At 43.9% G+C, this 12,557-nt stretch overlaps 2 protein-coding genes across 2 annotated transcripts; one reads left to right on the top strand and one right to left on the bottom strand.

Moving 5' to 3' along the window:
- Positions 1-1,542: 1,542 nt before the first annotated feature.
- Positions 1,543-4,935, top strand: LOC131263256 (ubiquitin thioesterase trabid). The gene is made up of 6 exons (XM_058265426.1): positions 1,543-1,607; positions 1,862-2,192; positions 2,271-3,797; positions 3,868-4,324; positions 4,399-4,547; positions 4,625-4,935. The coding sequence occupies exons 2-6, from the start codon at positions 1,978-1,980 to the stop codon at positions 4,641-4,643; spliced, it is 2,367 nt and encodes a 788-aa protein (XP_058121409.1). The 5' UTR covers positions 1,543-1,607; positions 1,862-1,977; the 3' UTR covers positions 4,644-4,935.
- Positions 4,936-6,778: 1,843 nt separating this feature from the next.
- Positions 6,779-8,425, bottom strand: LOC131260474 (keratin-associated protein 19-2-like). The gene is made up of 5 exons (XM_058262204.1): positions 8,338-8,425; positions 7,578-7,650; positions 7,350-7,382; positions 6,977-7,087; positions 6,779-6,912 (listed from the first exon to the last, which is right to left on the bottom strand). The coding sequence occupies exons 1-5, from the start codon at positions 8,350-8,352 to the stop codon at positions 6,779-6,781; spliced, it is 366 nt and encodes a 121-aa protein (XP_058118187.1). The 5' UTR covers positions 8,353-8,425.
- Positions 8,426-12,557: the final 4,132 nt, after the last annotated feature.

Here is a 12,557-nt window from a genome sequence, read left to right as displayed (position 1 = left end):
CCTCAAACGTTCAACCGGACTACCCGGGTAGTCCATACATTTTGTATGAGAGATTCCGTTTTCCTGTACTTAAGACTTAATAACTTTTTATCTAGACGTCGGATCGATTTGAAATTTTCAGTGAAGATACTTGAGGGTGTTTCCAAAAATATTGTATAATTTTTATAATTTTAAAAGTTCATTAATTATGTTAATTTGAGGTTCCAAAAAATTTCACCATTCACATTTATAACCATTTATCTGTGTAGTTCATATATTTGACATAGAAGTTGGCTTTTTCTGTATTTTAGTACTGATATATTTGCTCGTAAATACTTAACTACTTGAATTTTTTTGGAAAATTGCATAACATATTGTAAAAATTAATTAACTCTCTGTCGCTTCATGCTACCTTCATGCTCCAACTGGGAACAGAGTTTTGTCCGTTATTTAATTCTTTTTTCGTCAGAAATGTTGTTCCTAGTAATTCTTCTATAAGTCTGTTCGGTTTTATCTATTCTAAGGATTGATATTTTCCATAACACGCACTTTTACTTAGCTTTTCTTGTACACTTTGAATCACACACATAGTCGACTAGAAGCGGATTAATAAACGTGTTTGTGGCGCACATTTTCTGAACAAATTGATGTGTAGCATACTTGTATTTAATATTAGATTAAGATTTTAATACCTATACGTAAGGCATAAATGTTTGAATCATCGAATTCGTGTTTTCAAATGAAACATTCCTACTTGAACATTGAACATTTCTCAAACACTTTTGGAAAAAAAATTGAATAATTTTCTGAAAATTTCAAGCAATTCAGCTTTAATGATCAAAGATATGTATACTGAAATACAGAAAATGCAAGCTCCTATCTAAAATGTTGAAGCTACACAGGTTTGGGTCATAGATGTGAAGGGTGAATTTTTTTGGAACCTCAAATTAACATATTTAATGAATTTTTAAAATTATAAAAGTTATACAATATTTTGAGAAACACCATCAAGTATCTTCACTGAAAATTTTAAATCGATCCGACGTCTAGATAAAAAGTTATTAAGTCTTAAGTACAGGAAAACGGAGTCTCCCATACAAAATGTATGGACTACCCGGGTAGTCCGGTTGAACGTCTACGTATGTAGGTTTGGTTGAACGGGTGACGGTTAATTCTACAAGCTTGTGACTACCATTAGATGTCATAGGAATATAGAGTACTCTTTTTCACTGGGGCAAATTACGTAAACTGTCAAATGACAACCTTTCGTCAAAAACTTCACAAAAATTCCGAACGCTGTATCTTGCAGATGCAGACGATGGTTTCGTAAATAAATCATCGGTAACGAAATAATTCTGCATGGATTCGGTGTGGTTGTGAAGATCAGTTCTTTTCTCCGTAGTTCTAGAAAGCTTTCGGTGCTCGGTGCACCTAATGGTGAGCGATTTTCTGTGCACTGCTGAATCGTGGTGGCGCAATTATGCGATTGGCACAATAGTTGTGAAAGCTTATTGTTAGTAGTTCGCAACCGGAGTGGTTTGCAAACCACCTTCAGGCCAAATATTGTTGGGTGAATAATCCTCCATTCGTTAGGGCGAGTTATTTTTGCTCGCTACCAAAGTGTTCAGGTAAGCTTAGATTTTTTAGTGGCAGATATCTGGGGTTTCCTAAATGAGCTCAAATATTCCTTTTTTTTAATCGCCCCTTCATTGTACTAGCTATCCTACCTTCTTGCTCTCTCCTATGTGAGTGTTTTGGCGGGCTTGTTGTCAAGCGTGTATTGCTGTTTCTTTCCTAACTACCCCAGCTGATTGACCCAAATTTTTGTCAGTAAACAACCTGGATAGGAAGAATTCTTTGAAAACAGACGTTTCTTTTCTAGGATCATCGCTAGCGTGAAACCAGACGGATTAAGATACTTTACAATCTAAGTGGAAAGGAGACCGTTACTTTCGGTATTTGGCGGGGGGAAACGAGTGACGACATCGAGTTGCTATTATGTCGGGTTCGTCATCCACGAACGAGCAACAGGAACAAGAATCGCCCCAACAGCAGCAACAAAATCAGCGAGTGGAAGATGCAACCCCGGAGGAGGAACACTGTTCGCAGTCGAAATGGGTGTGCGAATACTGTACATACGAAAACTATCCGCTCTCACTTAAATGTACCATGTGCAAGGGCCCAAAACCTCTGCTTAACGAGGATATATTTCGGTAGGTTGGAAACAAGATTGTGCAATGAAACAAATGTGACTTTGAAAATACATTTTTATTTTTTCCATGTTTTCACAGCCTGAGCCCCACACAGCAGCTTTCCGCGACCAAACGCTCTAATCCGAATCTAGAGAGCAGTATCGTTGCTACGACGACGACGACAACAGTCTCCGAGCAAGAAAGCAACCAGCGATGGTCCTGCGTAGCTTGCACGTACTTTAATCTTCCTCACACCAAACGATGTCTGCAGTGCGATACGATACGCAAGGACGATCCGGTGCCGGGACCAGCAGCATCGTCACGTTCCGTCGGTGGGGGTTACAAACACCAGCAGCAGCAGCTTCAACAGGCGCAACAGCCAAAACCTTCACAACCCAGAGGGAAGCCCGAATTCGACAGCATCAGCGAGCAGCTAAATGCGATGAACATTTGCCGAAGCGGTAGTTCCGAAGAAGATACCACGGATCTGTTAATTCCCAGCAGTACCGGTGAGAACGGCCTTGTCGCGAAGCGCAACCGCAACAACTCACCGTCATCCGCTGCATACGGATCTAGCTCGCGACCGACTACGACGACGAATGCACTGGAAAATGAGGCCCCGGCTGGGAGCTTTAAAAAGTCCTCCCCCGTCAACACTATAGAGCGTGCCGGAGTAGCCAGTCCCCCGCACAATGGAGGCAAATGGTTCTGCTCCGTGTGCACTTACGAAAACTGGCCCAAGTCGCTAAAGTGTTCGATGTGTTTGCATTCTCGTGAGCCGACCGCGGGAAACGCTGGCGGGAAGAGTACTCCACTGGCCGCTAAAGCATCACCGGAACATGATGAAAATAGCATCAATCTTGCCAGCAACATCATGGTGAACAACAAACGAAATCAACAGTTTGTTACGGAAGGCAAAAACAACATGGACGTTTATCAACAGGAGCGTCACTTGCGCCTACTGCGCCGACAGCCGGACTGGGACTGGTTGAATGCGTGCATCGGCATCGCAGAGAACAACATCGGTGCGGTCGAAGCGTACCTCGATTGCGGCGGTGACCCGAGCCGGGCACTGACTCCGTCCGAGGTGCATCTTCTCAGCCAGAACAACTGTGCATTTGACGTCGGCCACACGCTGATCCATCTGGCCATTCGGTTTCACCGGGATGAAATGTTGCCCCTGCTGTTGGCCCAAATATCCGGCTCCGGTCCCGGTATCAAGCGGGTACCATCGTACGTAGCTCCGGATCTAGCCAGCGACATAAGACGGCACTTTGCGCAATCGCTACGTATACGTAAAGCTTCGTTGAATTGTCAGTACGTGAACGAGCATGCGACGTTTTCGCTGCCGGCTGACATCGAGGAGTTGCCTCTGGCCCTACAAGAGCAGCTGTACGAAGAGCTGCTCGACAAGGACGCTCAGAAGCAGCTAGAAATGCCACCGCCAGCCCTTAACTGGTCGCTGGAAATAACCGAGCGGCTCGGTTCCCGTTTGATGGTGCTTTGGAATCGTAGTGCTGGCGATTGTCTGCTCGATTCCGTGATGCAAGCCACATGGGGTGTGTTCGATCGTGATAACACACTGCGCCGTGCGCTGGCAGATAGTTTGCATCAGTGTGGTCATATGTAAGTGTTGCCAAAAACAAAACATATTATGAAAGCGATTATTTATGCAATCATTTTATCGTCATTGTAGATTCTACCCACGCTGGAAGGAGAACGAGCTGTTCCAGGCGGCACTACTGCAATACACAATGGCCGATCGGCAGCTGGAAGAGGACTGGAGCACGCTCCTGTCGCTCGCTAGTCACCCGGGTTCTTCACTAGAGCAGCTGCACATTTTCGCCCTGGCGCACATCATGCGACGTCCCATCATCGTGTACGGCGTAAAGTACGTCAAGAGCTTCCGCGGCGAAGATATAGGATACGCACGCTTCGAGGGCGTCTATCTACCGCTCCTGTGGGAGCAGAGCTTCTGCATTACGTCCCCCATCGCGCTCGGTTACACGCGCGGTCACTTCAGTGCGCTCGTACCGACCGAACCGTACTCGCGCATCGATGCTACCCGAGACGACCGGGAAGATATCACCTTCCTACCGCTGATGGACTGCGAGATGAAGCTTCTACCGGTTCATTTTCTGAACAAAAATGAAGTACGCGTTGGAAAAGTTTACCGTGTTTCCGGGGGTTTCGTTCTCTAACACGCTCAATTCCCTTTTGCTTGCAGATTGGCCGTGAGGAAATGCTCATCCGGCAGTGGTTGGAAGTGTGCGAAACTGAGGGTGGTCTTCTGGTCGCACAGCAGAAGCTTCACAAACGTCCACTGTTGGTCGCTCAAATGCTCGAAGAATGGCTTAATCACTATCGGAGGATAGCGTAAGTTTGCAAAATAGCCCTCTTGATCCTTTTTGCCCAGGTTTTCTAATCACTCGTCCCGCTTTCGTGTTTTCCAGGATCTCGAGGTTGTTTTAAAAATGTGTTTAGTGTTAACGTAGTGCGAAAGAAATTTCCGAGCAACGGAACGGTTCAATTCCCCCCGTGTAACGCACGTTATAGGCTTTTAAATTTACCGTTTCGTTCTGTCAACTAACCCTCAAATTAGGGTCCCCTTTTCCTCACAACGTTGTGCTTTGATAATGTAGATTCACAGACGCTTAGCTCGCGACTAGGTTCTCTGTGAGTGTTTGGTGCTGCTCTTATCATCAGTGATAATTCGAGACAACCTTGAGCTTTTCTGTTTCACCGTGGAGGTATTCCATGTGTTTCTTGACAGGGATATCTTTTTTTACTAATTTGTGTGACTGGTGTCGTGTTGCTGTAAAAAGACAGTGCAAACACGCCTGGTTAGAAATTGGATTGATCCTTTCTTTAGGTGGGTTCGAAAATGTTTTCTTAATCCTAACCAATTACATTGATATTCACCAAAACCGCATCGACGAGAATAATGTTGGATGGCCACCGTCCATCAGCGTTTAATCCCCTTTGATCATAGAATATATTTTTCTATCCATTTTTTCTACTTACAATGTATCGATTACCGATAGTGATTATCCAGCGTGTGATCGTTCGTGCAGAAAAGTTTGTCCGCATATCGTTACTATTTCTCTCTCGGGGGTTGACCTTCACCTTTTACAACCCTGTAACTAAGCTTGATGGTTAAAACATAATGAATTATCTCCCCAAAACATGATCCACTAACTTCCAGCACGATAGTATAAGCACTTGTGATGCTTTTTTTCTGGCGATGAAGTTGTACGAAAACCCGACGGAGTTCTGTATTTTTGGCAAACCAAGCTGTAAACCAAACCAAGATGTATGTGCATAGTTATGGAAGTCAATTAGTCGAATGATTTGATGCACGTAATGGTTAGGAAAAAATGATTAAAAACGCTTTTACCTGCACATGGTGCACATGAACCAGAAGCTATGCCGCGAACGGTAGAAGGAATAGAAATTCTGCTTTTAACCGAACGAATAGTACCCGTGGCAAACGGGAACGGAATCACCAGGGCACTAATCGAGCCGGCCACCCTCGCGGCCATAGTAAGACAGCGTGAGAAAAGCAGCCAAGAACGCCTTTAGCTGATTGATGACGGAAGTGTGGTAGAGTGATTGGTAGGATAGAACAGAAGTAGGGTGATTAACAAAGTTTTCACTTGGCATGCATAAGTTTACGGATTTAAAGCACGACCGTACGAAGGTGTGTGTTTTTCTTGCGCACGGTAGATAAGCTAGCGAAGAATGAACTAATGAACGCATCATTATAATTATGTACTCAACTAAGAAATTCAAGTCACGCAAGTAACGATAATAATTGCCGCGAAAGGCGCAAAACATTGAGCAGCAGTTTCTATGCAAGAAGGAAGGAGGAGGTTAGGTGAAAATAGATGAAATCTATTTGACGACAAGTTTCTTTTGTAGTGCTCTATTACTGATAAATAATATCAACACACATTTATTGTTAAATTTTGTTAAGTTTCAAAGTGATGTTCGTTTGCTTTTTTGGGTTCAAAACTGGTAGCGTGTACATAGTTACGTTCCACTGAGATGCAACAAATGTATGATACAAATATATATATTTTAAATAAATTATTTTTGCTCACAACGTAACCGCAAAATGTTTTAGATTCACGTAAACTTTGGTTTAATGACGAACCGAAACACCCACCAAGCCAGCTTCAAGCCTTTTCAAACCGGTTGTCCCGTTGGCACAAGTTCAAGCTTTCCTGCACGATCGATGCTCCAAACTCGACGAAACGGTACCAAGGTTGAGCGCAAATCTTACGCCGCCTCCCAGAGGATCTACACGCATTGTCCACGAACTCGGCCGACCTTGACCGACAAAAACAGACGACAACCGACGCCCCCGCGCAACGGTACGGCAATCGTGCTGAGAAAGTAAATCTTACGCCATTGGGAGATCGAAACAGAGAGTGATACGTTTAAACAATACTTTTATTCATCAGCTTTTTCTTAATTCTAGGTAGTTTTTCTTTCTGAAGGAATGATAGTGGGAATGTAGTGGGTCCATGCTTTATCACATTGGCGGGTGGAAATTTTTTACACTAGCTTAATGTAGGTAAGATCGCTTTTTTTTGGGGACTTCCTTAGCGGAAGTACGGCCTAAGCCCCCCGTAACCTCCATACCCTCCACCGTAACCACCCCCGTATCCACCGTAGCCTGACCCATAGCCTCCGTATCCGCCATATCCTCCGTAGCCGCCATATTTGCTTGGATAGCCTGGAGGAAAGGATAAAGGATTTCAGTATATTCAATTATTTATAAAACTGTCGATGTACCGTACCGTATCCATAGCCATATGGCTGATAACCTCCATAGCCTCCATATCCTCCGTAGCCTCCGTAGCCCCCGTAGCCTCCATACCCGACATGTCCTCCGTAACCACCATTATACCCTTGATAGATTTTTTGTGAAAAAAAAGTTTAAAATAACATTATTATTCTTTAGTTTAATTTGAACTTTTGAAGCCACATCATTTTTCTAGGAATGTCTTTGATTTGCATATACATTTAAAATCATTGGTAGGTTTTCAAAAACGAGTATGTTAATTGCATGTAAAATGTATAGTAGTTTACAAATGGTTGGACTAGAATGTTTTCAGTTCAGGATGATGGTGAGTTAAGCTCCATTAATTCGACTATGGATGAGATACACACATGGATAACCGTTGCCTCCGTAACCGTATCCTCCTGTGAAGAGAGAGAATTTAACAAGCATTTCGTTACTGTACGTCCACCGTTTCAAATCTATAATCCAACGTAAAACAAAGACAACCTGGGAGGTTTCCACTAGAGGATTATTTTTTGTGAAAAGCCTATGCTAACACATGCGAATGGTGAGGAAAAAAATAGACTAACCGCCGGATATCGATTGATCAACATTACCTCCTCCCAAAAGGCCGTATCCGAAGGTGGCCGCGGCGGTGGACACAATCGCAATCACCACGAACAGCATCACCTGCAATAATTCAAACAGAGATTGATGAAGCATAAGTGTCATTGTGACTTTCAATTCGATCATGTAGCGTTTGGGTGTTTTTTTTTTACTGCCGGTGAAAAAGGGTCCCGGGTCGCGGGTCGGATTCAACTAAAGGGGTATTGTCGTATTCACATTTCGATTCGGATTAGTTTTTGTGACCCCATTTCGTTCAACATGGGAGTTGTCACAAGGAGAACGCTAGATTGATGTTGTAGTTCTAATCCAATGACGCATGAATGTATGGAATTTTATTCAAAAATAGTGATTCTAACGCAATCTTATACAATAAAAAATCATTTTTAATAGAATAGAAAAACTCAAATAAACAACCACTAAACAATAAACGCCCAGAGTTTAGGAAAATTTGTAAGAAACTGAAAGGACAAGTAAAGGCGAATAGTTTCTTCAAAATAAATCGAGCGTGCTCAGAATGCACTATTGTTCCACGGAAATCTCTAATCTTAAAGGCGTAGTTTTCAAGGCTTTGTTTAGTTATTTGCACGTGTTAAATTCGATTCGCTAGAGTGACTTCTAAATAATTTTTGCTTAGAACTTAAACCAGCGGCTCACGGAACCATTAAGCTCAATTTAATGCAAAGTTCGTCACCATTGTGCCGATCGGGCTTAGAACAACATTAGAACTATTATCTTTAATTGGACACTTACATACGCACGCATCATGTTCACTGAAGTCACTGTTCTTGTATCCAACGGTTCTCTAGCCTACTACTACCAGAAATCACTTGGTGCACACTTTTTGGGAGGATTGTTTTTCGACGACAGACGTTCGATCGCGACTAAGCACCGATCGTGGGGAAGCTTTTGCTTTTTATACTCGCCCCATTCATCCCACCCCAGGCCATCCCATCAGCTCCCGCGACACTTTTTGTTGTTGTTGCTGTTCGGTTGGGTTGGGTCAGAACGAAGTGGAACGAAACAGGCGGCAGTGGCGGGAGTGATCACCACAATCGTAGCAAACGACGAGAAGTAACCGTAGTAGCCAACACACAGCATTCGGGTGCCATGACAACTCACCGTTGTTGTATGGTGATTGTTTTGGAAGCGGTTTGATGAAGAACAAGAAAAATAAATCGCGCATGGTAAAGACTTGAAAAGGGTGGGCGAGAGCATAACAAGTGCCACGGACCGTCTCTATGTTGTCTTCCTCCAAATATGACACCAAAATGCGCCTCTGTAATGGCTACATTTCTGTAGGTTTTGTTTCCCTTTCTTCTCGAGAGAACAACCGGGCCCAAAAACGGTTGATGTATTATGCGTATACGCATCACCGGCACCCTGCGCTTCCTGCGGCTATGAATCATCCAGGTGGAGCTTGGACGATGGAGACGGAGTATTCCCCACACACGTCCAGCGACACTCTTGTGGCCGGCAGGGCTGACCGACAGTGCGGAACAATGTCAGCCACACACAAAACCCCAAAGAAGAGGGAGAGAAAAAAACATGCAAAATTAGTGTCCACGGTCAGTTTCTGACCTTCGCCACATGTTCGTACCATAAACAAACATGCTGTGGATCTTTCTGGCCGAAATCCTACCCTTCGCCCGGCCGGCCCGGGAGCAAATGAATGGTAAACTTTTAATTTAGTTAACACTGGTGCATAATGGTGTACGTTTTTCATCCAACGAATGTCATTGTAGCGCGTGTCCAGAAAGATCTCCTCCTAGATTGCGGCCGATACGGTTGTGGTGTGTCTCCTCCGGTGTCTTCGGGTCTTGGTGTCACTGCTTGGTTCAGTACACATCCGTCACGGAAATAGGGCTTTTTGTTTTGTAATTGAAAATTCAACTTTGTCCTCAAGGACTTCAGGCAAAGGCATGTATTATGCAAATACGCAAGACGGATAAGCTGTTTACTATTTACAACGTTAAGTTTAAGCTGGGTGCGGTCAAAGAGTGGCGTAGAACGAGCTAAGGATTTTTTGCGTACAAATCCAGAAACGAAGTCATAACATTCGCCATTTGTATTATTTGTTTTTCCCAATAACATAGACCAACCTTTATTAGCACTTAATAAAGACATTCGTTTTCAACGCGAAGCCACGCAATTTAAATGTTTGTTGAAATAGAAGAACCAACCCTCTTGACTTGAAAAATTATAAAATACAACTAACAGCAAGAATTAGGTTCGGCAAAGTTCCACTTGCTAGCACAACAACTTCATTCGGTATGTCATTCCATCTTACATATTCCTAACAGATCGCCTAACCTAATTCTTTCACCTTCGACCGTCCGATCCGTTGGCGATTCTTGAAGGCACGCCATCTCTATCGCCTACGCGGTGGTGGCGCAAATGATGTGTGTTCACGGTGGAACCGGTACCACGCCAAAAAGCAGCGGAATAGTGCGTAAATTTTTCGCCACATACCCTAATTGAGACGGTGCTTTGAGATCGAGGCGGCATCGTCATTTCTCTTTCCCCCTGGACAAGGTCGAACGATGGGTGAACGACACACGGCATTCCGGGGGCCTACTCGTTGTTCATATGGTGGACGTTCTGCCATTGCGAGGGAAGTCGTATGGCAAGTTTCAAACAACCGAACAGGTCGACGAGCGTTAGCACACCTGGGTGGCTGGGAGAGGTTGAATGTAAAACTTTATTGGACAGCACCTCACCGAGCGTGCTTTATGTTACTGCCATCAATCTGGGTTATCGGAAGTCGGGGTGGGGTAGGAAGGGGGGAGGGGGGGGGGGGGGTCACACAAAGAAGTCACAGAAAGGGGTGGGTGAGCTCCACGTTCGACTGGATGGAAATGCATCCCCGACGGTAAGCGCGGCCGACTAATAGTTGATCACACAATAGACAGAACAATCGTCATAAAGCTGCACTTTCACACGCTTAAATCTTCACGCCAAGAAGTGGCGCGTCAGCACATTGGGGGGATTGGGGGGTGGGAGTGGGCGTATTTATGACAGCATGCTGTTCTAGCTTCATTTAAACATGCTTCAAATGATGTCACGGCAAACACCGGATAGCAACAAACTGCAAGGTAGGGTGTAAGTTCTTCAATGATTCTTCATAAAATGCACAATAAAACCATGTAACATTTGCAAGTGGAATGATCCGCAAAAAAGGAACAGTATATTAGCTTTTTGTACTTACTTTTGAAATGATGAAAACTCTCCTTAAACACCTCCAAATGAATAAAAATAAAAAAATTGATAAAAAGCTTGCACATTCCTTTCGACAAAATTTATTTCATCGCTCAATTCTCTCGGGGTTTTCGGTACAGTATAAATCATACAACGGTGTTGTGTATTATTAGTGTGTGTAGTTATATCTGCACTGTAATCTTCCGCAGTTTCGATAAATACCTTCGCGTTACACGACCCCCACACGTGAGGGATGTTTTCGAAAAATATCCTCCTTCGGTAACGGGACGAATTAGTTTTAAACCATCCTCTGTTCAAGTCGTACCGACCGACGTCCCATGTTTCTGGTTACATTTTTCCTTTCAAAATAGTTAAAATAATAGTACAACCGAATGGGGTCGGTCTAAGCGGAAATGAATCCCCCAGTCCCTAGCTCCAATCGTATCGCGGGTAGAAAGGTTAGTAATAATTTTACATAAATAGGCTCCCAAACACGCTTTCCGTGACGCGCGGGGGGTTGTCCTTTCTATTAACAAATAATGTTTGCACATTGGTAGTTGGGGGTGTATGGCTTAAAAAATGAAGCATTCTGGAATTGTTATATCCTGATATATGCCTTACATGCGATGAGCGTTTTCCTACGCGTGAGCTGTTTTTTTTTCCACTTGCCAACGACATATCGGAAGCGTCTGATAAGGGGAAAGAAAAACGTTTGCACTTAACGCTACCAATAAAAATTACCTTTTTACTTCGGTTACGAATTCGGGAGCTACCACACCTTCCAGCAGGCGCGCCCCCGGGAGCGCGCCCTGTTGACTTTCGACTAGCATGTAAAAACTACCACTACGCGAGAAGGTGATGTGGGTGGACAAATAAAACAAAAAACGAGACCGTTAAAACACATCAATTTTGTTAACTGATTGAATTTGATACTGGATCTACCCTCCCTCTCTCTCTCTCTCTTTCACACACACACACCAAAAACATACCTTCAAAGATTGCTTCGGGGGCAAACGGTTTTTGGTGGATTTTCATTTCATTTCTTCTTTTTTCGATTCCTAACCCCTATTGAGGGAAAAGATTTCTGTTCTAGAGTTTCATCCGGTTTACATCTCGGCACTATGTACGATGGGGTTTAAACAGTCAGTAGCGAAGTAGTTAGTGGGTGATTATAGTCTTACACAAGACGAGACGATAGGATATCTATACGGATTAGATAAGGGGAGGCGCGTATTGGATTATATTCGGGTACATGACCGATGGGAGTTAGGCGCATCCAACCAGCTAAGCAACGGTTTCCAATTTTCCATAGGGGCAGCAGGCTGCGCCACTTGACACTTTGTTAGTACATGGTTGCTACGATTGTGTTTGTTATTTTACTATATGCTACATACGATACATTACACGGTACGTACGATATATTGTAAGTACTTTGGAATAGTGGTGAGACAACCAGTTAAAACTAATTCCACGCGCAACGACCGGTATCACCGTCAACCGTGGACACCGTGGCTGATGGCTTCAGGTGAACCGGTGGAGCGATTTTGTAATACAACTTCTCTGCGAGCTCCGGCACTCTCGTCTGCCCTGTGGCACACCGGATCGAGCGAAACGAAATGTCTAACGACCTGCTAAGTATTTAGTGTGCACACGTTGAACATAAATTCTTATTGTCTTGTCGCTTTCTCTTTCCTCCATTCGGGACTCGGTAGTGTGCGGCAGTTACCCGGAACATCGTTCACAGCGGAATCGTGAAATCAAAACACCATCCTCGA

Source organism: Anopheles coustani, chromosome 3 (assembly GCF_943734705.1).
Source record: "Anopheles coustani chromosome 3, idAnoCousDA_361_x.2, whole genome shotgun sequence".
NCBI lineage: Eukaryota > Metazoa > Arthropoda > Insecta > Diptera > Culicidae > Anopheles > Anopheles coustani.
Note: the sequence above shows the minus strand (reverse complement) of the source record. Positions and strands in the feature narration are given on the sequence as shown.

What these genes read in the sequence shown, in the direction of transcription:
- LOC131263256 (XM_058265426.1), top strand. Translation starts at nt 1,978, where the DNA reads ATGTCGGGTTCGTCATCCACGAACGAGCAACAGGAACAAGAATCGCCC. An exon ending in CTTAACGAGGATATATTTCG is followed by an intron (nt 2,193 to 2,270) that starts GTAGGTTGGAAA and finishes ATGTTTTCACAG; the next exon opens with CCTGAGCCCCACACAGCAGC. An exon ending in TTGCATCAGTGTGGTCATAT is followed by an intron (nt 3,798 to 3,867) that starts GTAAGTGTTGCC and finishes TCGTCATTGTAG; the next exon opens with ATTCTACCCACGCTGGAAGG.
- LOC131260474 (XM_058262204.1), bottom strand. An exon ending in ATACGGCCTTTTGGGAGGAG is followed by an intron (nt 7,383 to 7,577) that starts GTAATGTTGATC and finishes CTCTCTTCACAG; the next exon opens with GAGGATACGGTTACGGAGGC. An exon ending in GCCATATGGCTATGGATACG is followed by an intron (nt 6,913 to 6,976) that starts GTACGGTACATC and finishes CCTTTCCTCCAG; the next exon opens with GCTATCCAAGCAAATATGGC.